Here is a 24781-nt window from a genome sequence, read left to right as displayed (position 1 = left end):
GTATGATGCAAAGGCTGCCATTGAGAAAGCACTGTATTTAGCATAATCCAGACATGCTCAACTCCTCTTGGTTTGTTTCAAAGTTCCCGAATGAGTGTAGACCGGTGTGAGATTCCAACTAATCACAGCAAAACTGGAACTGAGAATGAGGTTGTTACCTCAGCCAGTGTTACCGTGAAGATTCTGGAAGTTTCTCTCGGTAGGGAAATAGGTTTTGCCCATCCAATTACTTAAAACTGTTTAAACTGTGCTGAAGACTTGAAACGGGTGCTTTAGGGAAGAGGCATTCTTAACATGACAAACGATTTGGCACAGAACACCATTTCAGACACCCACAGAGAGGGAACTTTTTCAGAGCTTAAAACGTCCTTTCTCTCTCGCGCTCTCTCTGCACATCCTGCCAAAAAGCACTTCACAGTGTGGTAAAAACACCCACCACTACCACCTCTGTCACAAGCAGCGATGATGGTTTGATCTCACAAAAAGGCTCTACACGGGGATTTTTGTGCACTGGCAAATTGACTCTTACAGGTACGTGCCAAAACTCCTGAGAGAATTCCCTTTTGAGCCTGACTGGGCTTGTGATTGTAATGTGTGCCTATTCAAATAACCAGACATGCCAGTTACCAGAGGTGCTATGCATGAGTGTATGAGTCTGAGCCACAGCATTGAGTCACTCACAAAAGAGGTCACAACGCAAGCACTTCCTGTAGTGCACATATGTCAGGGCAACTTTTCAAAGTGACATCTCAAGGATCACTAACAGTCTCTCACTCCCCTTACATGTACCTATTGATACTCGACATGTTGAAACCTTTGCATGAGGAAGTGGATACATTATCCATTATGTCCAGAGGATGTCTGTGCTATACCCACTTCCTCATAGAAGTCAGAGTGTTTCTTTGGTTCTATTTTCAGATGTCCCCAACAGAAATTACCCTGATTTTAATTTAAATTACCAAATGTCAACATTGCAGGTGACTGATATATCAGTATTAGCCCTACTTTTTAATCCAGGTTGATATTTAGAGCTTTTCCAGCAACCCAGTGTGCAACTTTTTCTGTTTGTCTTTTCCAGTTTGACCAAGAGGATATTGATCTCTTGTGAGAGAAGAGAAGCCAACCTGGGTGGTTCTACATTAAGGACTATGCAGCTTTTTACACCTGGCATTAAAATATGCCTCGCATCCTGTATTTAGATAATAATAATAATAAGAAGAATAAAACTTTATTTATATAGCACCTTTCATGCATAAGAATGCAGCTCAAAGTGCTTTACAGCAAATACACTGTGATATATGATTTTAACCATTACATTTGAATTTGATCTCGTGTCCATATTGAGATCTGATCACAATGTCCAGCTCATGTTTGAGCAGGTCTAAAAAATCAAAAAAGATGGTCTGTGAAGCTGCGTTATTGTGTTTGCTTGATTTTCACTGGTTTGAAACAGTGTAGCAAGATTACGTATTTCCGCCCACGTAGTTCAATATGGTCAAAATGTGTCCCTGACCTCCTCCAGAAGGGGTTTTGCCGATCAGATCATAATCCGTCCTCAATGTGTCTTGACTGCATTTACATCCGTACTTTCATGTGGCACTATCCAATTGCAATCCAAAACACATTTTTAATGTCCGTTGTAAAAAGCCCCTATGTTATTTGCTGGGACACTTTATCAAAGACAGCTTTCTGCTTAGGCCTTCTGTATTGCCTTTGCAGTGTTTATGAGCTGTGATGTCTGTTTTCTCCCCCCAGCAGAATCTGGACAATGACAGGGACCGACACATATGGGCTTATTAGAGGGAATCAGAAATGTGAGACGGGATCCTGGGGCTTGTAATCAGATGGGGGGGGGGGGGGGGGGGGGGGGGGGGATTGGCTCTCTGAGCACAGCCCAAAGCTACACAGAAACACATGAGTGGGGAAACCCCTCTGCCTTCTCACTCGGGAAGTGACAATAGTGTGTTATGAACCTGAACCATGGTACCCCAAAGCTGTGCTAGCTATCTCTACCTTTTATCGTAAGCCATCGGTAAAGGGGGGAAGGGAGTGTGTGGGCGGGGGGGGGGGGGGGGGGGGGTTATTGGGGTGTTGTGATAACATTGTGATCGCATTTTCACCCCCAACAATACTGTAAGACGACAAATACAAGTACTGCTCTGCTTTCGTTCCAGCGATATGTAATAGTAACGACTGTCTAGGGAATCCCCTCTTTTATGGGAATTTCCCATTATTGTCAGATAAAGAGATTAAAGGCTAAATCTCTCCATCCATCCGGTGTCTGTCTGGCCGACTGTCAGGCCGACTTTTCCCACTTTGAGCTGAGGAAGAGAGAAGAGCTAGGCCAGGCCTGAGTGTTGGAAAGAATTGGAGGTAGCGGTAGGGGTCGGTGCTGGTGGTCATGATGCTCTGTGGCACGTCAGTTTCTCTTTATACACAGACACTATTCTGAAGGGCCGATCGAAAGGAGGTGTAAGGACTGAGAGAGTGGTACGTAGGAGTGGCCACCATTCCCCTCTGGAGGCCTTAATGTAGAGGGCACATTATGACCTAATTATTTCCACTCTCAAAACGAGTGGGACGTGTTGAGTGTGTATGTTTGGTTATAGATCATGTGGTCCCAGCAGATGAGGTGGGAGTGTGTGAGACGGGCAGGGGATTCCCTGACTGGCCCACCTAGCCATTCATATAGCATTCTTATATGGAAATGAAACTTTCAGAAGTGTCAGACCCAAACATAAATTGCTAAAACTTGTGTTGTTGAATAACCAATGTTTTATTTCACAAAAAGAGAGCCCATTTTCACAAAAAGAGAGCCTACTTTCAAAACGTGGGGCTTTAAGGAGGAAAACCAACACAAACAAGAGCTCTGCTGAATAGTGCAACCAGAGAGGACTAACAGAGCCTCAAGCACTGTCTGAGGACCAGAGCATGAAAAGAAATACGCAATGAAGTTTTCTACCTACGTCATTTCAAGGATGAGATTCGTATGTGTGGTACACACTCAGTAGCTCCTTGTGCTGTTTTCGTCTCAACCCACTGGCTAAGAAACTAAGTTTGCCCAGAAGGTTAGATGGCATCCAGTGGGTTTTGGCATGTTCTTTGTGTTACTGTGAAATGGTAATGAAACTGATATTGCTGTCGTTGGAAAGACTATTCTGAATGTCCCTACTATATTCAAATGGCACATGTAATAATAGTGTGCTACATTTGACCCATGTATTGTTTTTTCCTGATATTTCAGTTCATGTGCCAAACACTGAATTACCCAAGAGACTTCCGTGCAAGCACATACCAATTTAAAAGAGAAGCCTCTGTACCACACATACAGATACACACACACACACACACACAGGCCTTGTTTGGTACTGAACTGCCGGCCCACTTTAAATAGACAGCCATTTCCCAGTCCAAAGCTTCTCTCTCTCACACACACACACACACACACTCACTCACACACTTTCTGTCGTTCATTCCAAGCCTAAAGACAGCTGGGAATCTGCCTCACTCATAGCCTGTCCATTCAGCATGGCCTGGGAAGGGACTTTCCACAGTACACAGGCATGCTCTTAACACACACACACAGACCCTGTGGGACCTTAATACTATACTTATGACTAGAACAATCTTAACACCTTCACAATGCCTCATGATCCTGCCGTCATAATCACGTAAGGATTTCAGAGTCTGTTTTCTCGTCTGGAGTTCACCATACTTGAGCACACAGACCAACCACCAACACAAACACATAAAGGCACATATCGCTAGGTGAAATAATTGTGTTTTATTAAAAAAAATAAACCTCTGAATGAAAACTCATCCCATATTTCTTAGGTGAACAATTCAAGTTTGTCAGTTAAGCTGTTCTTTGACGTGAACCATGACATCTGAAACTGAAACAATTTTGTTTGGAACAACGTGTGAGAAGTGAACCTTGATATCACATGTACGTACGTATATCTTGTTTTGATTCCATGATGGTATTTCGTGTTTTACAGTGGATCAGACATGAGAACATCAAACTAGACGATACTAATCTTGATGTCTGTTTTAATAAAATGTTCTCATACCTCAGTAAATGTGAACTACAAAAATAGATATTCAGATTTAAAAGTATACTGATATATTTCACTAAAAGTAACACTGTGATACATATTTTAATAATTTACTAATTCAATTTAGCATTAACCTTTAAAACAGGAGAGATCTAATTCTCAATAAGTTTGTTTATCAAACAAGAATATTATACATAGATATTACAGAATATTATGAATAGCACCATAATAACGCACAATAAAATATAATATTATATAGTATTAATAATATCACAAAATCTACCAAAAGCTTATGTGTTTGCCAGGTATTCACTTGTGCTTTCAGCCATTTTGGCAATAGTAAATGAGCGAAAAAGTGCAAAGTTTACCACCTATTGGATAAACAAAATATTCAACTGAGGTATATTTTGCTGTGTCTAGCCACTCTTATTTGTCTGACATGCAGCATTCTGTGGAAATAAACTTGTCAAAAGGTAATGGATAAGACATGGCACAACACAGACAGTTTTCCCATTAAAATCAAAGAAAATAAACGTTTAGATTTGACTTTGTATTCGTATTTATAAAACTTTAGCGAGGCACTTGTTCTGATACGACTGTGAGTCAGAGGAAACTGTCAGTTGGGCCCTTGCCCCGACTCAGGGGCATGTAGTGCTTTGCAGTTGGTGATAGTGCCGAGTGACAGAGCTCCTGTCTGTCTAAAGGGAATAAGCTCTCACTCACAGTCTGGCACACTCATCCAGATGCTTCATGTATTCAGTTGTGTGCGCGTCGTCGTACGTGCTGAAGCAGTATGGACACTGTAGATCACCCACACCCCTGCACTCAGTCCGCGTGGTGCTCAGTGTAGAGTGAACCGGGAAGCGCTTGGACCCAGGTTGATCCGGACTGTTCCCTAGCAGTGGTTCTGTCATGGCATCCATGTGCGGGGACTTATTACGGCCAGCGTGGATTCGGCAGGTTTTGGGCACCTCTCTCGGGCTCTGTGGTGAATTTCAATAAGCAGATATAAAATGTCAAATGATTATTCTCTCCATAATGCCATAATGTATTTTGCACTAATTTTAATGATAAATGTGAAAGATAAAAAGCAAACGGAGCAGTCTTGTGATATCTAAAGGCGTCAAAGCCTGGGGTATTAGGTCACAGCATGGGTATAGTTCACACTGGGTTTAATGCTGTGGTGCTGTCCTTAGCAATGTGGCTGCAGCGGGTTCCCTTACCTGACTGCGGATTAGCAGCTGGAGACGGCCCACCTCCTCCTGAAGGTCTAGAATCTTCCCCTGGGCTCTTTCCCGATCAGCCCTCTCTGATTTAAAGTCCTCAATGTATGCAAGGACCTATCATGATAAGAAGATCCAGGGTATTATTCTAAAGGAATTCATTCTAAAGCTAAAGACTGCTAATTCTAAAGCTAAGTCATTCTGTCATTCCTATCACTGTTAATTTTTCATATACAATCTTTCATTTGGTTTCACAGCCACGCATGTAGGGATGATAAAACATTAATTTCATGTGTATGCATAAAAGCTATTAAGTTATTTCAAAGAACACTTTTGAGAGGCTTTAAGAGTTGCAGGTTGACGATAATGATGGTGAGGTGCTGACCTGCTGTTCCAGCATTTGGATTCGCTCCTGGTTCTGTCTGGCAATATCGTCCCTCTCTTCCACAAGCCTCTCACAGTCCCTCATCTTCTCGTCCAAAAGGTTGTTGAGCCTGGCGATCTCCTGCTGAAGGAGACTAGAACCCCCAGGTGTCAGACCCAGTCCAGGTCCCATGAGCACCTGACCAGCCGAAGGGCCGCCAGCAGCCAACGCAGTGGATTCCTTTAGCCTCTGGCACAGTCCCCTAACATACTTCTCCCGACTCGAGTCGTACTTCTGCCACTTCGCATTGAGGTTCTCTACCTGAGGTTAAGACACAGCAGGCCAGAATGTCTTATGACAACTCATAAGGTATTATGTTTTATCCACATGCTAAATGCTAAACATATTTACTGATAACATTCAATAATGATCCTTACATATGCCGCTCTATTTTTCAGCTGCTGATTTTCCTCCTGTAGTTGGGTGACTAAATCATTAAGATGTGCTGCCTCTGTGGAGTCCGTTTTCTGGCAAAAAAAAGAATGAAAGTCTGAAACTATAATTCAGTTGATATGCAAGTGCTGACTTTGTCTATTACAGAAATCGATTAGACACTTTTCTTGTAGAGGAACCAACCGGCCACATACAATAAGATAAAATCATTTTCAAAACTACTCAGTGATGCACACCTCTGAGACCTGTGGCTCCTCAGTCAGGGTCCCTCTCTTTTTCTCCTTCTCCAGACGGCCCAGCAGTTCCTGGCAGACCCTCACCGTGGCCCCAAGCTGGCTCCTTAGCTGGTCTGCCTCCTCAGCCAGGGAGTTGCAAAGAACGGTGCGTGTGGCCTGGACACGGTCTCTCTCGGCCAGGGCTGTGCAGAGGCGCTGGATCTCCCTTGTCCGGTCCTGGTCTGTCCGATGGGCCACTCTCTCCAGCTCCTCCTCCTTCTCCCTCACCTGCCGCTGAAGGCACTCAACCTCCTAAGGGCAACAGGCACCATGCAGGTGTCAGACCAACAGACACCCAGCAAATACAGCAAGTGCTGTAGAAGCCATAATCTTGATGCAGTGTCCCATTTATAGGATAGCAGTAATATACCATTCAAGAGTTGGAGAGATTATTTGCATGTTATACAGTAGCTGTTATTTTAGGATACACACAAGATTGTGTTTTTAAATAGCTGAAGGTAATTTGGCAGGTGTATAGTACAATAGGAAATACTCACTAGTTTGATTGCTTCCAACTGCTGGTTTCCGTCTGCCTCAGAGTCTTTTAATTTTTGTTTTAATTTGTAAATTTCCTTGCATAAACTCTCCAAAAGAGACTTTGAGGGTCCAATCACAACAGGTTCTTCTCCATCGTCATTGATTAAAGTCCTCTCATATTTTCCAAGTCTTGCTTTTAAATCAGCTATAACAGAGTCCCGGGAATGTAGATGTTGACTTAAATTAGCAATCTCCCTTTGCGTTTCATGGTAAAACGTTGTCAGTATAGAACAGCTCCTTATCTTGGCTCTCAGCGCATCGTTAACCACTTCGATGTTATTCATGGTACACCTTTTTCCGAATTCAGACGTACCGTAAACAATCACTTTATAGAGCTGCTAAAGCAAGCAAAACGTCTGCACTATTCCATAAATATAAGCGAGTATTTTGCTCGTACCGATTTCTAGTTGGTGTTCGTGGGCTCAGTCGCATGTCTTCTTGTCTAAGGAGAAGAGCTTGCTCGCCTTCAATTTCGAAATAATAATTCCGACACTAGGGGATTTCCTTGGGACTTCCCCAGCGGCACTGGTGGACTTTTCTTGTACTTCACATTTTAACATCGTAGGATAGTTTAATGACAACTCCTTTCCATCTTGTGCACAATCATCAATTCCGTTAATTGTCGAGTCACAAAGAAGAATACCAATGGTTTTTTCCCGAGTATGAAACACTTAACTTGTCTTTCAGCTGCTGCGCATGACATGGCCAGTTGCACATGCGTCTCTTCCTGTAACTAGTTTGAGAACACATATCTCTGAGGTTAATGTGCAGAAAGGCCTGTTGGTAACCACAGCTCACTTTTAAAGTAGAAAAACTATGTCATCGAAAAGTTTGTGATCTTATAGAGCTGCAATGGTGTTAACTAGACATGCTGCTAACCTAAGCTTGGTTTTGCATATGCGTGCAAGGTGATGCAGGAGGAAAGTTAAACAAACCATGGACGTAGTATTTCCGAAACTTTTATCACAACCTAGTTTAAAAGGACGTTGACCTTTTGAAGCGGTAAGGATGTGATAGACTAACCTGGTAGTAATATTCTCGCACTATGAATTGCTTTCACAAGAAAGTGTGTTGATAGACACAAAAATATTACAGCTGAAATAAGAAATACTTGTGTCAGTTTTGGAACAATGTGTGCGCGTGTGTGCGTGCGTGAGTGGGTGTGGCTCTGTGGTGTGGTAGTGATGCTGGGATGCGTGGGCATAACAGGAACTGCATGTGTGATTTGTGTGAATTTGTGTGTGTGTGTGTGTGTGTGTGTGTGTGTGTGTGTGTGTGTGTGTGTGTGTGTGTAAGAGAGAAAGAAAACATATCTAATCCATCAGAATATTCAGTGCTCTCTGACATAATATTACAACATTTCGTCTGAGCTGTATGACATAGAATATAACATGGTAGAATGCAAGATGTGATGGGACACTGGATGCAGTAAATGTTTAGAGACAGGCAAAAGTGAGGATTCTGTTAATCGGACACAGATTGCTTTGACTATATTACCATAAAGGTCTACCATTCATTCAATATTTCACATTTCATATGGCATACCATTTGCACTGTCTCATACTGTTTGAGAATAGGGCATTTAAACTTGCCTTCTGGCTTTAAAGTGAACAATTGTACCCCCTAGTGGCAATTCACTGCTAACTCTTTTGCATGTGAGGAAACAAGGGCCCCATTCAGATAGTCTTTTTTGCTTAGAATGGGTCCTAACTGATTAAAAAGGCCCAGAAATATCGAAGTGGCAGCCATGATAATGGCTGGTCGAATTCTCTAAATGATTAGGAGAAGAACTTAAATGCTTGCTTTCGTATCTCCTTTAGCATTGGGTACACGGGAGCATCCTTTACGAAAGGAAATGAGATAGTCACCCCACAATTCCTTGCAACAGCAACAACAACCCAATCAACAGCCGATCATCATGATCCACATTAACCTTTGCATCATTATTAGTAGTATAAATGCAGTCAGATTATTTTAGCACCACAGTTGTCTTTGTATAAGTCCTTATAAATTATACTGCACATATTTCCTGGACCTTGTGAGGTTTTCCATAAAGGTCAAGGAACAGTGGTTAGGAAAAGACAATTGGACAGACTATCTGACCACAGCCAAGTACTCAGTTTTGTCAGGCAGTTTTTCATTCAAAATGTCAGTTCTCAAGAACACATAGCAGAGTGATTTGAAAATGTGTTAACAGAGAAAAGTAACCATGTACTCTATCAGCCTATCATAAATTATGTTGCGTAACCTGCTTCCAAAAACTCTTCTTTAGACTTCGACTGTGTCCACATGGTTTGTTATTTTCTGTTGTCTATGTAATCAGTGGCATCAGTATCAGCCCTCATTACAACCAGTGTTATCAACATAATCACTATCTTAATCATTACAGTCATCACGAGCATGATCACAATTCCCTTTCTTCATCATCGTCATCATCATCGTCATCATCATCATCTTCACCATCTTCATCATCATCTTGTTCTTCTTCTTGGTCATCATCATCATCATCTGTGTCTTATTGACCCCCAACATTTTTGTCATCTTTATAGTAATCCCTGTCCTCCTCCTCTTCATCGTCATCATACATTTCCTGTGTCTGTTCCTCCTCCTTTTCACCCTGCACATTTTCACCCTAATCACTCCTCTCCTCTTCTTCTAGCTCACCACCACCACCACCTCCATCAGCATCAACCTGTTTCTCATCATCCTCCTGGTATTCATAGCTGTCATCATCAGCTATATCATCATCATTGAGGTCACATTCGCTGTTGTTGTCCCTGTTGTTGTCACTGTTGTTTTCATCCTCCTCCTCCTCCTCCTCCTCCTCCTCCCACTCCTCCTCCTCCTCTTCATCATTATCATCATCCTCATCATCATCATTGTCTCTATTATCATCCTCTTCATCATCAAATTTAATATCTTCCTGATCCCGCTCATCATGGGCCAGGCCCCTTTGATTGTCGTAAGTATTTTCAGCAGCACTCTCATAGTCATCGTCGTCATCATCATCATCATCGTTGTCATCACCTTCCTCCTCCTCATTATAATCCTCTTGTTCCCAGTCCACCTGTGTAGGCCTCTTCTGGTCTTCATATTTACCACCATCATCACTGTTGTTGCTGTCATTGCCATCACAACAATCCTCACCATCATCCCCATCACCATCACCATCACCATCATCATCATCATAGTCGTCATCATCATCATCATCGTCGTCAACGTCATCATCATCGTCATCACCATCATTATCATCATCATACTCTTTTTCTTCTATATTATCATATTTGTAGTCTGGGACTGTCTCTGTCCCTTTAAATATGTATCTTTCTTAGTCCCTTGAGATTCATCGTTTTCCTGAGCAGCATGGAGAACTTCTTCAGCACCAGCAAAAACATTCACTGTTTCATCCACCAGTGTTTCCCCTTCATCGTCATCATCCATTATATCTTCATAGAGAGAATGAATGACTTCATCTGATTTCCCTGTGTTTGTTCCCTGTGTCTCTTCATGTTCTGCCCTGTTTTCTCTTGAGTCATTATCATCTTCCTCTTCTTCACATTCTTCACTCAGCGAGTCAGCCTGAGGTAGAAACCTAGCCGATTAATTTAGCTTACATACTGTATATTACTCATTGTCATCATAATAGCAAATCAAGTCCTTTAACTGTGTGTGCATGTGTGTATGTGTGTGAGTGTATGAGAGATCAAATGTGTGTGTGTGTGTGTGTGTGTGTGTGTGTGTGTGTGTGTGTGTGTGTGTGTGTGTGTGTGTGTGTGTGTGTGTGTGTGTGTGTGTGTGTGTGTGTGTGTGTGTGTGTGTGTGTGTGTGCATATCAGTTGTAATAACAATATTGCTTCTATTATTCTACACCTAGAATTTGCTTGATGCCTACAATATCCAGACTATTATCCTGTATCACTGAGCGTCTAGACTGTAGATCACAACCCCTCACTTCCAGTTATCTAAGAATTGTTCCTGGAGAAAATTATTTCAGTATTTCTTTAATTAGTCATCTTGGATTGTCTGAGCTGTTGTTCCCAACCTCAGAAGAGTCTTCATCTTCCTGCCAAAACAGCAGTTAAGACAGAGCGTAAATTCCATGTAAGTGTAATAGCTGTTTGCAGTTCAGACCTGTCACTTTGGGAAACTCCATGTTTAACTTCCCAAGCTTTACTGTCTCACTGTTCAGGGGTTAACCTAAACATAAGCCTATTACTTAAAGCATCTTTTTTGATGATTAACATAAACATAAGCATATTTTTGATAATTAAATGAAAAGGTGCTTTTTTTCCTGTGTATTTGAACGAATATGTGTGCACTCTTGTGAAGTCCCAGGTACTGTCCACTTACCATTTCTGCAAGTGTAATTCTTGACCAAATGTCCCTTGGTACCTATATACAAACAAAGCACTAAAGTTTGACATAAAGCAATTAATTTACACCAAGTCTAATTTAGAGAAAGAAATACCGTATCTTACCGGTACAACTGGTGTAATTGTCAAAAAGCACATAAATAAGAAAAAAAAATCTTCATCTCCACACAACCTTTAAGCACATAAAAACAAATCCATACAGTGTGTGTGAACAGATTCATCTGACATTAAAACAAAATCCATTTTGAGATCAGTTACTTTTGGTGGACAACTCACCACACGTTCTGAATGAATGAAGTTCATAGACAGCAGACCCTGTAACTACCTTGTCCTTGTGAGGAGAAGTCTGAGCATGTGCTGAGAGTCTATACCCTCTGACTGAAGGTGTACATTTTCTCTAGGCCATGTTCAAAGGGAAATGTTGACGGCAGGGTTTTTATTTTGAGAGCTGAGCACCTCATTTTTGGATTCCGAAAAACTCTTAGTGGGGCTGTTTCGACAAGGCTTAATTATGGGGTATCACTGCTGTAGACAATCCTTGTGCTTCTGTTTGTGTCTACCTCTCCCACCAAGCCCATGCAATGAATCGGCAGCTTCAGCTAGTTCGTCTTCTCTGATGAGTCCAATTTCACAGTAGGTGCAAGACTCTGTGGCTTGTAGACCTCTCCAGGTCTCCGTCTAACCATCAGATGACCATGTGTTGGGCAAAGCTGAAAATTGGACTCATCAGAGAAGACGAACTAGGAGACCCTCCAGTCCGCTTTGGTTCAATCCTTATGGTCTTTTACAAACCTCAGCCAGGCAAAGTACAACGTTGTCCCGGAAGAAAAACTTGCTTCCTTTTGCTCTGACAATGTTCCCCAACTCTGAGAAGTGTTTTTTCCAGCAGGGCAATGCTCCATGCCACACAGCCAGGCCAGTAAAGGTGTGGATGGAGTATCACCAGATCAGGACCCTGTCATGGCCAGCCCAATTTCGAGACCTGAATCCCATAAAAAACCTCTGAAATGTGATCAAGAGGAAGATGGATGGTCACAAGCCATGAAAAGAAGCCGAGCTGCTTGAATTCTTGCGCCAGGAGTAGCATAAAGTCACCCAACGGCAATGTGAAAGACTGGTGGAGAGCATGCCAAAACACATGAAAGTTGTGATTTTAAATCAAGGTTATTCCACCAAATATTGATTTCTGAACTCTTCCTAAGTTAAAGCATTAGTATTGTGTAGCTTAAAAATGAATATGAGCTTGTTTTCTTTGCATTATTCGAGATCTGAAGACACTGCATCTTTTATGCTATTTTGACCAATTGTCATTTTTCTGCAAATAAATGATCTAAATGACAATATTTTTATTTGAAATTTGGTAGGAATGTTGCCAGTAGGTTATAGAATAAAACAAAAATGTACATTTTACTTTAACACATACCAAAAAATAGTAAAACCAGAGAAACTGATAATTTTGAAGTGGTCTCTTAATTTTTTCTGCGGCTGTATATATATATACATCAGAAAGTCTCACCACACATGCAAATCAAAAAAGTAACTTCTATTCCATTTATTCTATAATTACTCAACAGATGATTTAAACAGGCCAGAACCACCAGCCATTCTTTAAAATAATGTAGTGGTTCTGCTATGAACAAAATTACTTTGTTACGCAAAAAAGCATAAAATGCAGTGCAAATTATTGTTGAAATAATTTGTTAAATATGTAAAATACTATTTCATATAAAACACATTCAGTTAAAAAATTACATATATTATAGTAATACAATTCATTAAATGTAACAAGAATGATAAATACAGTTCAATGATCTATCAACAGTCAGCTGAGACGGATAACACAGTATTCGACACATGGGCCGAGGAAGACAAATATATTGCTGTTTTAAATTAAATAAAAGTGCAACACTGTAGATGAGGCTCCAATGATTGTGTCATCTTCGCAGCAACAACTCCCCTGGTGTGTCAAAGGGCACGAAGAAGCCATCGAACGAATCATGATCACCATCATCGCCTATGTCTCTCATGTTCGACTCGTCACTGTCACTGTCACAGATTTGGTCAGGTCCTGGGAGACACTCTGCAGACTGGCTGTCATTGCTCTCGTGGCTGACAGCGATCTCACTGTGCTCGTTGCTCTCCGTGCTCTCGGCGCTGTTGTTTTCGGTGCTCTCATTGCTAATGCTGTTCTCTGTGCTGTTTCCAACGTCGACGCTGGCCCTGCTGTCCTCGCTGCTCACGCGTTCCAAGGATTGGTCTGGTCCACCGGTGGCTTCTGGGATTTCGTTGGAGGTGCTGTTGTCCTCTTTGCTCTCCACGAATGATTGCTGTGAATCACTGACGGAATCCGGAGCGGTTGCTTTGACGGCGTAAACTCTGAAAAACTGGTAGAGGACAAGTGTGCATCACTGAGAGTTCACACGGCAAACAAGCTGATTTACTATTTGATAACACTTATTTAAAAACATCAATGGGTCACTCTAAGGCACTTTCAACATACCCTTCGGAGGGTTTCTTTGCTTCCTCTACTGTCATCCCTGGTGACTCCATTCTCCACTAAATTAAACTGAAAATAACAAGTACAACGTTTTCAGACCATCACATCTCTGTGTACCTCATTAACATATGTCACCATCTCATCTTGATTTGTATACAATTACCTTGTCTTCTAATGAGTTACTCTCCTCTGATGTCTAAATGGAAGAAAGTAACGGCAATGATTCAGTCATTTTAATTATATGATGAAAAGAGAAATCTTGAGATAATAAAATGATGTTTAAAATAATGTAGCTAAACTGGCAGGCAAATTTACATAAGTCTAATCAGTTTAAGTTGTAAGACTAATCATAGCCTACCGTGTCTTTCAGGGATTCACTTTGACTCTCATCTGATGTCTGAATGGGAAGAAAGATGAAAATTACAAAGTTGTTGCCTCAAGGTACCTAAAGGAGGTATATGATCTTAAAGTTATGTTGTCTGAACTGGAGACCTCACTTACCATGTCACTGGAGTCAGATGAATCTGACTCTGAGGATTCTGAAGTCTGTGGAAGGATTGTAAGCAATTTGTTTGAATAATTCTTATGATATACCCATGCTACTGACAGATTAAGTAGACTGTGTTATCAATGTACATTGATTTTCATCCTACCGTCTGCTCTGATGTGTCACTTTGATTGGATGAGTTGGACTCTGAGGAACTCTGGGAATGGCAAAGACATGACATCCACATATCAATACATGTCTAATGCAGGTCACAGGTCACAGGTCACGAGTGGTAAGGAGCTGCTCCAACCATGTTTTTACTCTTACTACACATGTGGTGAGGTAGCAACAACATAAAGTCCAATACAATGACATACATTGTAAGCCTTTAAAATTAGATTTTATACATTCACTGACCTCTTGGCTTGAAGAGTTGCTTTGCTCTGATGACGACGAACTAGAGGCACTCTGTTTAAGATAATACACCATCAGTCAATGGAATTTCAGACCGACATTTCAACATACTCTAACTCTAACTTTATATTGATTTTTGTCTGAGACCACCAAAACATTCCCCTGTAGTTTCATGCTTTCCTGGTGTCAAAGAAAATTCCAGAAATGGATTTGTATTTCAACCATAAACTCCTGTGCCCTTCTTACCCTCAGGTCAGGAAAGTCACTTTGCTCAGAGGACTGAGATTCGGATGAACTCTGTGCCTGTTGAAGATAAACCAGTGAGTGTGTTACAAACGCTGATGAGCACAGCTTGTTACCTTTCCTAAACAGGTAACACTTGTATGTGTCATCTCAGACATGTTTATTTAAAACAACATCAGAACTTGTACTGTGAATGTTACACTGTGGTTTAACATGTATTGTGAAATATGACTTTGAAAGGTAGTTTATGTTGAAGTACAGGTTTAAACCACATAATCATTGTGTAGCCCAAGTACGTATTACTTTTTGTATGATAATGTGATGCTAACCGTTTGTTGTGTGAAGTTTCTTTGATCAGAGATTGAGGATACTGGAGAAGACTGAAAATGAGAATTGTAGTATGAACAAGATAGCCGGTATGACACTTCTTTCTGTCACATGCTTTATGTAAGTGCAGGTAGGGTGAATGTAAATATTGGTGTCAAAGTAATCTTACTTACCTTCAACTCAGTCATGGCTGTTTGCTCTAAAGAATCAGATGCTGATGAGACCTGTAATGTAAACGTTAAAGAAGAGGTCATTGGCTAAACTTTTGAGGATTAGTAATACAAATCTCCCTCTGCTGGACAACCACCAGAAAGGCAGGCTTTTGCTGTAGACCTGGATACATAAGCATTCCTCTGCTTTATAACTGTCCTGTGGTAAGCTGTACGTTGTGCATTTTAGGACATCATCAAACATCAGCTAAAACAGCTTTGTTTCTCATACTACAAGACATCAGGTCTAAGGTCTATGACGTTGGAATTCAAACAGAATTGATACTATTGTTACTATTGATAATTACACTTACCCCAGGTGATGGGTTCGTTTTTTCCATAGTTGTGTTGTACATTATCTGTCAGGTGGAAAAGAATGTATCATTCAAGGCTCAGCTTTGATTTCACTTGTATTTTTATTATAATATAAGAGCAATGCTTTTCAGTGTATTCTGTAGTTAAAGACTAACTGTAGGGTACTCACAGGGTTAGCAATGGCTGCACTCACAAGACACAGAATCACTATGGTAACCTTCATTCTGTTAAAACACAGAGCTCGGATTGGTTTCTTGTGACAAAAAGTTGTTAAAACAAATAACATTTATCAGTCTAAACATCTAAACATTTATTTATATGAACAAATACAGATTTTATATTTCTTTTAATTTAAAAAGCAAAAAGCAAAAAAATACTCACCTCTTTGTGTTCAAATATCCAAGTAAACGTTCAGATGCTTATGTTCTCAGGTCCTGAGAGCTTAGAGAGTGAAAGGCTGGATTAACTTCTGTGGTGCAATGGTGGCACTGAGGATGGCTATTTATCAAGCAGAGTACGCGAAGGCTTACGCATCACTTCCTCCCCACCAACTCAACTCTAGCATGTTCACTGTGCTGTCCCACGGAGGCGTGTTTAAAGAAGGCAAGCAGACACACACACACACACACACTCTCTCTCACACACACACACACACACACACACACACACTTACACACACACACTCAAACACACACCCACAGGAGGAGCTCTAATTTAGCATGCCAAACTATAGGGTGCATGGATTGTAAAGGCTGACTGTAAGCACTGAAGGCACCCACACCGGAACAGGAAGGCCATAATGAGAGAGCATCCACTTCCTGTGGCTTCTTTTATTATTCTATACGCTTCTTCCCATCCTCCCCCAAGACAGAAAAAAAACAGGAATTGAGAAGTATGGACATTATATATATATATATATTAACTATTTAAGACACTGCATGAAACCAACACAAGAGTCACAAGAATGTTCAATTACGCTTCAGTGAACATTACATTTGGAAAGGTGAATGTTTATTAAATATTAAGATCACATGAATATGTTGAAAAGATGTCAATGTTATTATTCTGAGTTGTATTATTTGTTACTTCCTGAAAAGCCATGTTTGGTTTATCAACTGGAATGTGTTTGAATCTCAATTATGAGCATATTTCTTTCACTCTGTTCACAACCCTGGTAATTAAACCACGCAGCTATCACCCTGCATCTTCCAGAAAAGCCTCAGCTAAATGCTACTGTCTGAGATGCTGTCTACCCACTTCGAGGGTGGGGAGAGGTCAGACATACTGGAACTACGGTATGCAGGCTTGGATTCTGTCTTAATCAGGTTGTTTACAGCCGGGGGTAATGTAATTATGTGACACATCCTTGCCCACAAGGTGTGTAGGAACACCACAAGGATGCTGACAGGGGTGACCACAGCATCCTATTTACTCCTACTGTTTCTTTTGGCCTTAATAAAGGGAAAAAATATATCATGGAAAAAATATGTAATTGTAAAAATATTGTAATGAGTCATGACACTCATACTGTAAATGTGTATCATTCATCCCATGGAACCAGACTTCCCGAACACATCTTAAAAAATGCAGCCTTGTACACGCGCAACCCCAGTCACCTCACTCAACCTCTCATTTAGTTTTGTTTAGATTTCTCAATATAGAACGCAGGACTGGTTTCCCGGACAAGGTTCAAATTTAGTTCAGTGGACATTCATGTCACTCTTGTGCCAGTCATGTAATATACAGTAGCAGTAGTAGTTTGCCTTCAAATGTAACATGAGTCCTCAAGGTTCACTTCAGGGCCCTTGACTGAACCCCTTTTCCAAATGTATAGTAACAAAAAGCTCAAATGGTTATTAGCACAATCAGTTTACTGCCACAGATACAGTCAATCAGAATATAACAAAAATCAACTCACTAAATGCAATTACCCTTCCATCAAATGGGAAGTCCTCAGTTGGTGGTTTAGATGGTGTGGGGGCTCAATTAACATCTCCATTTGATAGTTCAGTTAATGTTCTCTCATTTTTAGTATGATTTAGTTTGACATATTGGAGGGTGAGATTCACAGCGGGCTTCTTTGATTCTTTGTCATTTCTGTTTTGTTATTTTAAAATGACTATCATATTTTTTCACTGGCTTTCAAGACATGATATGACAATCTCTGACAGCTTACATGCATTCACCTTTTTGATCACAGCAGTCAGTGTGTATTGTCAAGTAACTACCTTGGAATTAGTTCATTTAAAACTCTTAATAAAAAAATCTTTGACTCTCCCTCTACTGTGAGCTACAGGGTCATTAATCATTTAATTTGTTTTGTAATTTTAAACTTCATCTTCCCGTATTGTGGCCAACTTATACAGATGTATATACTACATATATGCAGCTTCTACACAAGGGAACAAGAAAACAGGACTAACTAATACAGTGCAAACTTGCCTAATGAGTATTAGGCCACCTTATGAGCAATACTGAAAATATTAGGTCACATTTTTTATTGCATTCAGAATTCAGGTATTTGTCATGCACCATTCCTCTTACATTACTGTACAGGTAGCTGAAGAGTTGCGATTTAAAAAGCTCATGAATTCCAAATAAAACAGGCACTGAATCTAATATCCAAATTGTGTTCGTTACTGCCCCCTAGTTGCATCGTTACTATTGACTTTTACAGAGGGAAGTCATTCTCTCATAGTTGTTCAGTAAAATGTATTTATAATGTAAACTATTAATAGGGAGCTACTGGTCCACTGACATTTAACTTAATATTTGAATAAACTAATAATCCCATGTCCATTATGTGACTTTTTAGAATGCCTCTCATTTCCACTTATTGTGGGAATTTCATAAGAGCAGATACTCACACAACAATGACCTGCACAGTGCTTGTCTTGACTTCATACTTAAATAAATAAATAAAGAACAATTAATGCAATGTTTCATATACTACTGAGAACAAAAATGGGTGAAGGTTGATTAAAGGTTGATATTCAGCCAGACGCTAACTTGTTCTTCCTACTTGCTTTTGCAAGAGGTCCTTGAAAAATTACATGTTTTCATTCTTGTTAGGCAAGAGGCATGTTGTTATCTTTGTTTATCTGCCATTTCACCCAAATATACCCTAGTTTAATCACCAAGTCTTCTCAGCAATCTAACTCAGTGCTATTTTCCTATGAAATGTTCTACTAATTTGATTAGCTTTAACCCCCCCCCCCCCCCCCCCCCCCTTACACAACTAAATCTACCCATTTGCGCCCATGTTTGAATGAAAATAATACATATTTATACATGGAATATACAATATAAATATACACATTCTGCACATCGCAATGCAGAAACTGCACTGAAGCCCCCACCCCAATTTCCATCACAGTTGGTTGCCTCCCTGGTTGTCGAGGAGTGCCCCTGCAATGTTTTCCAGCCAGAGAGGCATGCATAAAAGACTCAGAGAAGTGTGTGTGATGCGGGGGATCTTCAGTGCATTTCCGCAGTGCTCAGTGTAAGGATTTCTACCCCCAGCCTCTCACGCTGATCCAGCCTCCAGACTCTCCCTCTGCTACACAGAAAACTCCAGGTAACATTTAATGACTGTGGAAAAAAGCCTTTCTCTGTTAGTGGGTATATAAAGGAGATAACCTGCTGTGGGTGAGCCTTTGTTCAGGTAGTGTTCATTTGGGGAACAGATCATCAGTGTACTGCGCCCAGCCAGCTGAGAAATGCATACATGTTAGAGTTCCACTTGTTGGTGTTTCCACTTTATCAATATTTTCATTCTTTTGTTCATTGCTGTTATTCCAGAGAAAAGAAAATGCACTTTGTACATATTTGAATCGTGTCACACACATGAAGTATTTTCTCTATACAACTTTGTTACTTGTATAGCACTTTGGACACACAACATAAACGTACAATGTGCAAGATTAGCTGACTAGTCATAATAAACAAAGAGGCAAATCAAAAGTTGTAATAGCTAATGTGATGTGAAGAGAATTCATTTGCCAGGGTTAGCCAGTGCTTGTGATAGCTTTTGGCACTTTCAACTTTAGCTTGTTGGCTTCCAATAGCGCTACCATTGTTTCCGTCTGAGAGACAAAAAAAAGTAATGTGTACTTAGCCCATTCTCTTTCCAGTCTAGTACCTACTGATGTTTACTTAGCCCTGATGGACTCTGAATGTGACTTTTGAGAGGAGCACATCTCAAGGCCTATTGCCATGGCAACAGGGAGCTGATTTCTGTGCCTGTGTGTCATGGTTGACGAGATTGCTTGCATACAGATTGAGATGCCTCAAGGACAGAATGGGCACCATGGAATGCATATGTTTCCTGCTGACTATCCAAGGAGAGCTAAATGACCTGAAAAGACTTGATGTCACAACTGTATTTTCTGTTTAATCATGTTAAGGATTATTTATATATGCATTTTTCCCACAGGCAAAGTTGAAATGAAGACCCATCTGCTTCTTCTGTACCTTATGGCTTCAGTGTTTGTCATGTGTGTAAGTATATTGGAGTGTTGCTGCCTGAAAAGTGAACTAAAAGAATATAATTACCATTATATGAATTTGATGGTGTTCCCAATTACCTCTATCAGTATGTTAAAATCAACAAGTTTGTCAGAGACAGAGATACATTTTTTCTCTATCCTTCAAGGTAAGAAGCAAACCTCATGAAAAACACCGTGGCATATCCAAACATTCCCAGTCTCCTCAGGAAAAGGTAAAACATTCCTTCATGTATTTGGCACTTCAAAGCGATGCTTAGCATTTGAATAGAGAATGCAACTTTGTCTTTGCTGCTTTTCACCAGAATTCAGACCCTGAGGAACCAAATGAGAGGAAAGGTTCCATTCTACCCACTGTTCTCCCATTTGAGGCCAGCAGCCAGGAGCAAGAAGATGAGGAGGTGAACAATGAGGGAGGGCAGGCCAGCGAGGTGGTGGGCTTTGGGGAGGAGGAGAACAAGGAGAGTGGCACCCCTGTGCTCCTGAGCGAAGAGGCACTGGCTCGCCTCCTGCAGGCCTCTGAGCAGGAGGAGGAGCAGGAGGACCAGGCAACCCAAGATGGGGAGGCAGCAGTCAAGGAGAGTGATGAGGGAGAGGATGAGAGCGAAGGAGAGGTGAACAAGAAAGAAGGCGAGGAGGACAATGGGGAGAAAGAAGAGGAGGGAGCAGAGGGCCAGGAGGGTGTGGTGGAGAAAAGGGTGGAAGAGGAGGAGGAGGAGGAGAGCGAAAGCAGCACAGAGTCTGAGAACCAGGTGGGTTTAGATTATGCCAGCGACAGTGATGGGTCAGAACCTCTGGACACCAAGCTAGAGGAGGCCACACCCCTAACCAGTGATAGTGACCAGAACCTGACTGAGAAGGAGAAGGAGGAGAAAGTAGAGGATCAGGAACAGGATGGTGAGGAGATCCCCGCTATCATGGCCGACTACGACCCCGAGACAGCCGGTGAGGACGCTGAGATGCCCCAGAAAAAAGAGAAGGAGGAAGTGCTCAAAGACAAAACACAAGAGAAGGACGTGTCTCCCGACAAGGAAAAAATGATCGACAACGAACAAGGAGACATCGATGGTTCTGAGCTTCTTCAAGAGACAAAGAACAGCATGGAGTTCAGAGCAGCACGCCTGCCGGGAGGCGAGGAAGACAAGCAAGAGCAGCACACCAACGACAGCGGCAGCCACACCAAGGGCAAGGGCAGGAAGCACAAGAAGAACCAGCGGAAAAGGAAGGGGCAGATGCAGGGGGATCAGCCCATCCCAGCGGAGCCCGCCAACCCCGGGCACAGGCAAATGCTTGGTCAGGAGAAGACACCAGACACTACTGACAACACCGTCCAGAGGCCCAAAAGAAGGAAGTCTGGGAAATGGGTAATAATGGGGATGATTCCTCTTCTCTGATTGTTACTCTAATGCATTGCCATGCTCTGGTGTCCCCTCATAATGATTGTTCCCATTCGTCTTTACACTAAACATTTGCAGTATCACTCTACAATCAAGAGTTTCATTAATTTACATTCACTTTAAGGTCAAGAATATTTTGGCCTAACTGTAACATCATGGTTCTGACTGTGTAATATTGGGTACTGGTCTGACTCTTGTCTTCTCTACAGGCCCCTATGGTAGGGATGAACCCAGTTCAAATCAGGGCCACAGTGGAGCTCTATCCCAGCCTGAGGCCACCCCCAACCCTGCCGGGGCAGGGAGCAGAAACCAGTGAGTGTTGTTTCAGCGCTTGTGACTCCACGCAGCCGCGCTCTCATCAGGAATCTGCTGATGGGTGTCTTTTCTTTGGCGCTCCCACAGAGAATGTGGTCGAGGCCTCGGTTTTAGCCACGGCAATAGGCTTAAGGAATCAATGGCAGAGCTCACATTTGATTCATACACTGAACAAACTCACCAAGCCAAGGAATTTAACTCACTCCAGAAACAGCTCCCTCTCTCTGTCAGAATCATGCATATGAAAACAATACAAAAATATGTCTAATTGCTTATTTTGTGGTAAAATAGTATGAAAATATGAAAACAATACAAAAACATATAGTGATGGCTTATTTTGTGGTAAAATTATTGGAAATTATGAAAAATTACTTTTTTTTTTCTGTCTGCAGATCCCTGTGAAAATGTCAGATGCAAACGTGGAAAAGTGTGCAAAGTCAATGAAGACGACAAACCTGTTTGTGTATGTCAGGAGGCCGCAGACTGTCCCACCAGTGTCACTGAATTTGATCATGTAAGTCTAATACAGGACATTTGCTTTCCAACAGTTGACCCCTTCTAATATATCTAGACTAAACAAATGTATTTTGTTGTTTTATCTCTGATCTAAGTTTGACACTTGTGTGATGCAAAATGTTTAAACTTCTTTTTAACTTAACATTTACCAAATTTTATTAGGTTTGCGGGACAGACAACAAGACCTATGACACGTCTTGCCAGCTGTTTGCCACAAAGTGTAATCTTGAGGGAACAAAGAAAGGACACAGGCTTCACCTAGATTTCACTGGAGCTTGTAAATGTACGTAATGCAAAAATCTTTCACTGTCATTCATGAATTGAATTATGTTGTGTTGAGGCGTCTGGTACACTAAGATCTAAGCAGTGATATGTTATTTCAATAATGTACAGTATGTGCTTGATATACGCTAGGAGTAGGTACAGGTATCACCAAAGGGTGGGAATCAGTAGTAAGCTTGATACAATACTGTCACAATAATTGATTTAGAATTCTAAGGATTGATTTGTGATGAGTAAGTAACTCTTCATCTTTGTCACAAAAAAAATACATGGAGAGAACAATCCACAATAACCTTTTTTCTCTAGAACTGTGGACACTTTTGATGAACTTTTCATATAATCTCAGATAAACAATCTTTAAGCATACCATTTTAAGATGAGACAGAATGTGAACATATGACACTAATCAAACATTAGAACTCAAAGTTAGCTAACACTTAAACTGGCTTCAAAACATGAAACATGCACCAACACATGAAATGCAACCAGCGAATGTAACATCTCTGTGTATCCCCATGACCCCCCCCCCCCCCCAGTCATCCCACCGTGCCTGGGAACGGAGCTGTCTCAGTTCCCCCTGCGCATGCGCGATTGGCTGAAGAATGTGCTGTTGCAGCTCTATGAACATGACACCATGTCCCCTGGCTTCCTCACCCCCAAGCAACGCGCCAGGGTACGCACAGGCAGACTACTTACCTACCAGAATAGACCCTAGTCACTAATGAAAACATGCAAGGATGTTTTGGTAGATGGATGTGCATGGTAGATATCATTAAACCTTCCCATTCATCAGTGGTTCTGCGTGATGCTAAAATGGAATGGGTAATGGTTGATTGTATTCCCTATATGCTCCTTCACAGGTACAGAAGATCTATGAGAGTGAGAGGCGGCTGCATGCTGGAGACCATCCGATTGAGCTCTTGGCCCAAGACTTTGAGAAGAACTACCACATGTACATCTACCCTGTGCACTGGCAGTTTGCTCAGATGGACCAGCATCCCACAGACAGGTAGAAAAATCAGGACAGTCTGTATAGCTGAAGTCATAAGTCATGCGATAAAACGTCCAGCATGCCTGGAAATACAGAAACCAGAATATACTCTAAAAAAACGAGTGACAGGTTATGTTTCTTCACACCACAATTTTTTTTAAAGCTCATTGTATACAATAACTGTGATAACAACAGAAACGTACCACCATGTCCTAATAGGACTTGCTGTGTCTGCCACCCTAAATGCTCCCTCCGGTGTTTCCCCTGTGCAGATATCTCTCCCACTCAGAGCTGGCCCCGCTCAGAGTCCCCCTGGTTCCCATGGAGCACTGCACCTCAGACTTCTTCCAGGAGTGCGATGCTGACAAAGACAAGCAGGTGTCCTTCAAAGAGTGGGGTCACTGCTTCGGCATCAGGGATGGTAAGACTGACCAGACCTTTGCACAATCTCACAGGGTCATACACACCATGTTTCTAAATTGTGCTTATATGACTATGCAATGCATCCAGACAGAATGAACAATATTATTTCAGTAAACAGGAACCCATTGAAAACATTATTATAAGGGCTATTGCAATCAACCTCTTTATATGTGTTTTGTTTTGTGTTTTAATGCCGTACATGTCTATGCTTGCTCCTTACAGAGGACATGGACACTCACCTACTGTTCTAGGTACCTGAAGTACCTCATGCATTGGGAGACAGCTTTAGTAGGATTTGTCTTACTGGTGCTGAGCAGAGAGAAATCAAGCTTCTCTGACTGTGAACTGTAAAGGGGGAGGCATTGCAGAGTCAAGGAAGAACGTGTGCAGAGTTCCTCTTGATACTGTGTTTCCTCTTACATGGATTGAATGGGAAACATGTGTTTTTTTATGGGAAAGTTTATCTATACATAAGTATGTTGTATGATGCAGTATTAAGTCATAGCTAGTGATGATTTTTGTAATTAATGTGCTCCTGTATGCCTAACCATTAACGACAATACTATGCATGTTACAAACA

General features: G+C 41.4%; 3 protein-coding genes across 3 annotated transcripts; 1 reads left to right on the top strand and 2 right to left on the bottom strand.

Moving 5' to 3' along the window:
- Positions 1-4653: 4653 nt before the first annotated feature.
- On the bottom strand, positions 4654-7191 carry tnip2 (TNFAIP3 interacting protein 2; the record flags this gene model as incomplete). Its single annotated transcript, XM_080837760.1, has 6 exons — positions 4654-5038; positions 5279-5395; positions 5664-5963; positions 6080-6169; positions 6332-6622; positions 6868-7191. The coding sequence occupies 6 exons, from the start codon at positions 7189-7191 to the stop codon at positions 4775-4777; spliced, it is 1386 nt and encodes a 461-aa protein (XP_080693886.1). The 3' UTR covers positions 4654-4774.
- Positions 7192-13214: 6023 nt separating this feature from the next.
- scpp1 (secretory calcium-binding phosphoprotein 1) lies at positions 13215-15995 on the bottom strand (the record flags this gene model as incomplete). Its single annotated transcript, XM_080836236.1, has 12 exons — positions 13215-13664; positions 13781-13846; positions 13941-13973; positions 14136-14174; positions 14279-14323; positions 14431-14481; positions 14682-14732; positions 14925-14981; positions 15251-15301; positions 15422-15472; positions 15772-15816; positions 15942-15995. The coding sequence occupies 12 exons, from the start codon at positions 15993-15995 to the stop codon at positions 13215-13217; spliced, it is 993 nt and encodes a 330-aa protein (XP_080692362.1).
- Positions 15996-20218: 4223 nt separating this feature from the next.
- Positions 20219-24452, top strand: sparcl1 (SPARC-like 1; the record flags this gene model as incomplete). Its single annotated transcript, XM_080837758.1, has 10 exons — positions 20219-20272; positions 20427-20492; positions 20583-21641; positions 21884-21986; positions 22382-22503; positions 22668-22788; positions 23324-23460; positions 23648-23796; positions 24051-24199; positions 24424-24452. 10 exons carry the CDS (start codon positions 20219-20221, stop codon positions 24450-24452), a joined length of 1989 nt encoding a protein of 662 aa, XP_080693884.1.
- Between the last annotated feature and the right edge of the window lie 329 nt (positions 24453-24781).

The sequence above is a fragment of the Sprattus sprattus genome (genome assembly GCF_963457725.1).
Source record: "Sprattus sprattus genome assembly, chromosome: 4".
Taxonomy (NCBI): Eukaryota; Metazoa; Chordata; class Actinopteri; order Clupeiformes; family Clupeidae; genus Sprattus; species Sprattus sprattus.
The sequence above is the reverse complement of the archived record's forward strand: the minus strand, read 5'-3'. Positions and strand labels throughout refer to the sequence as shown.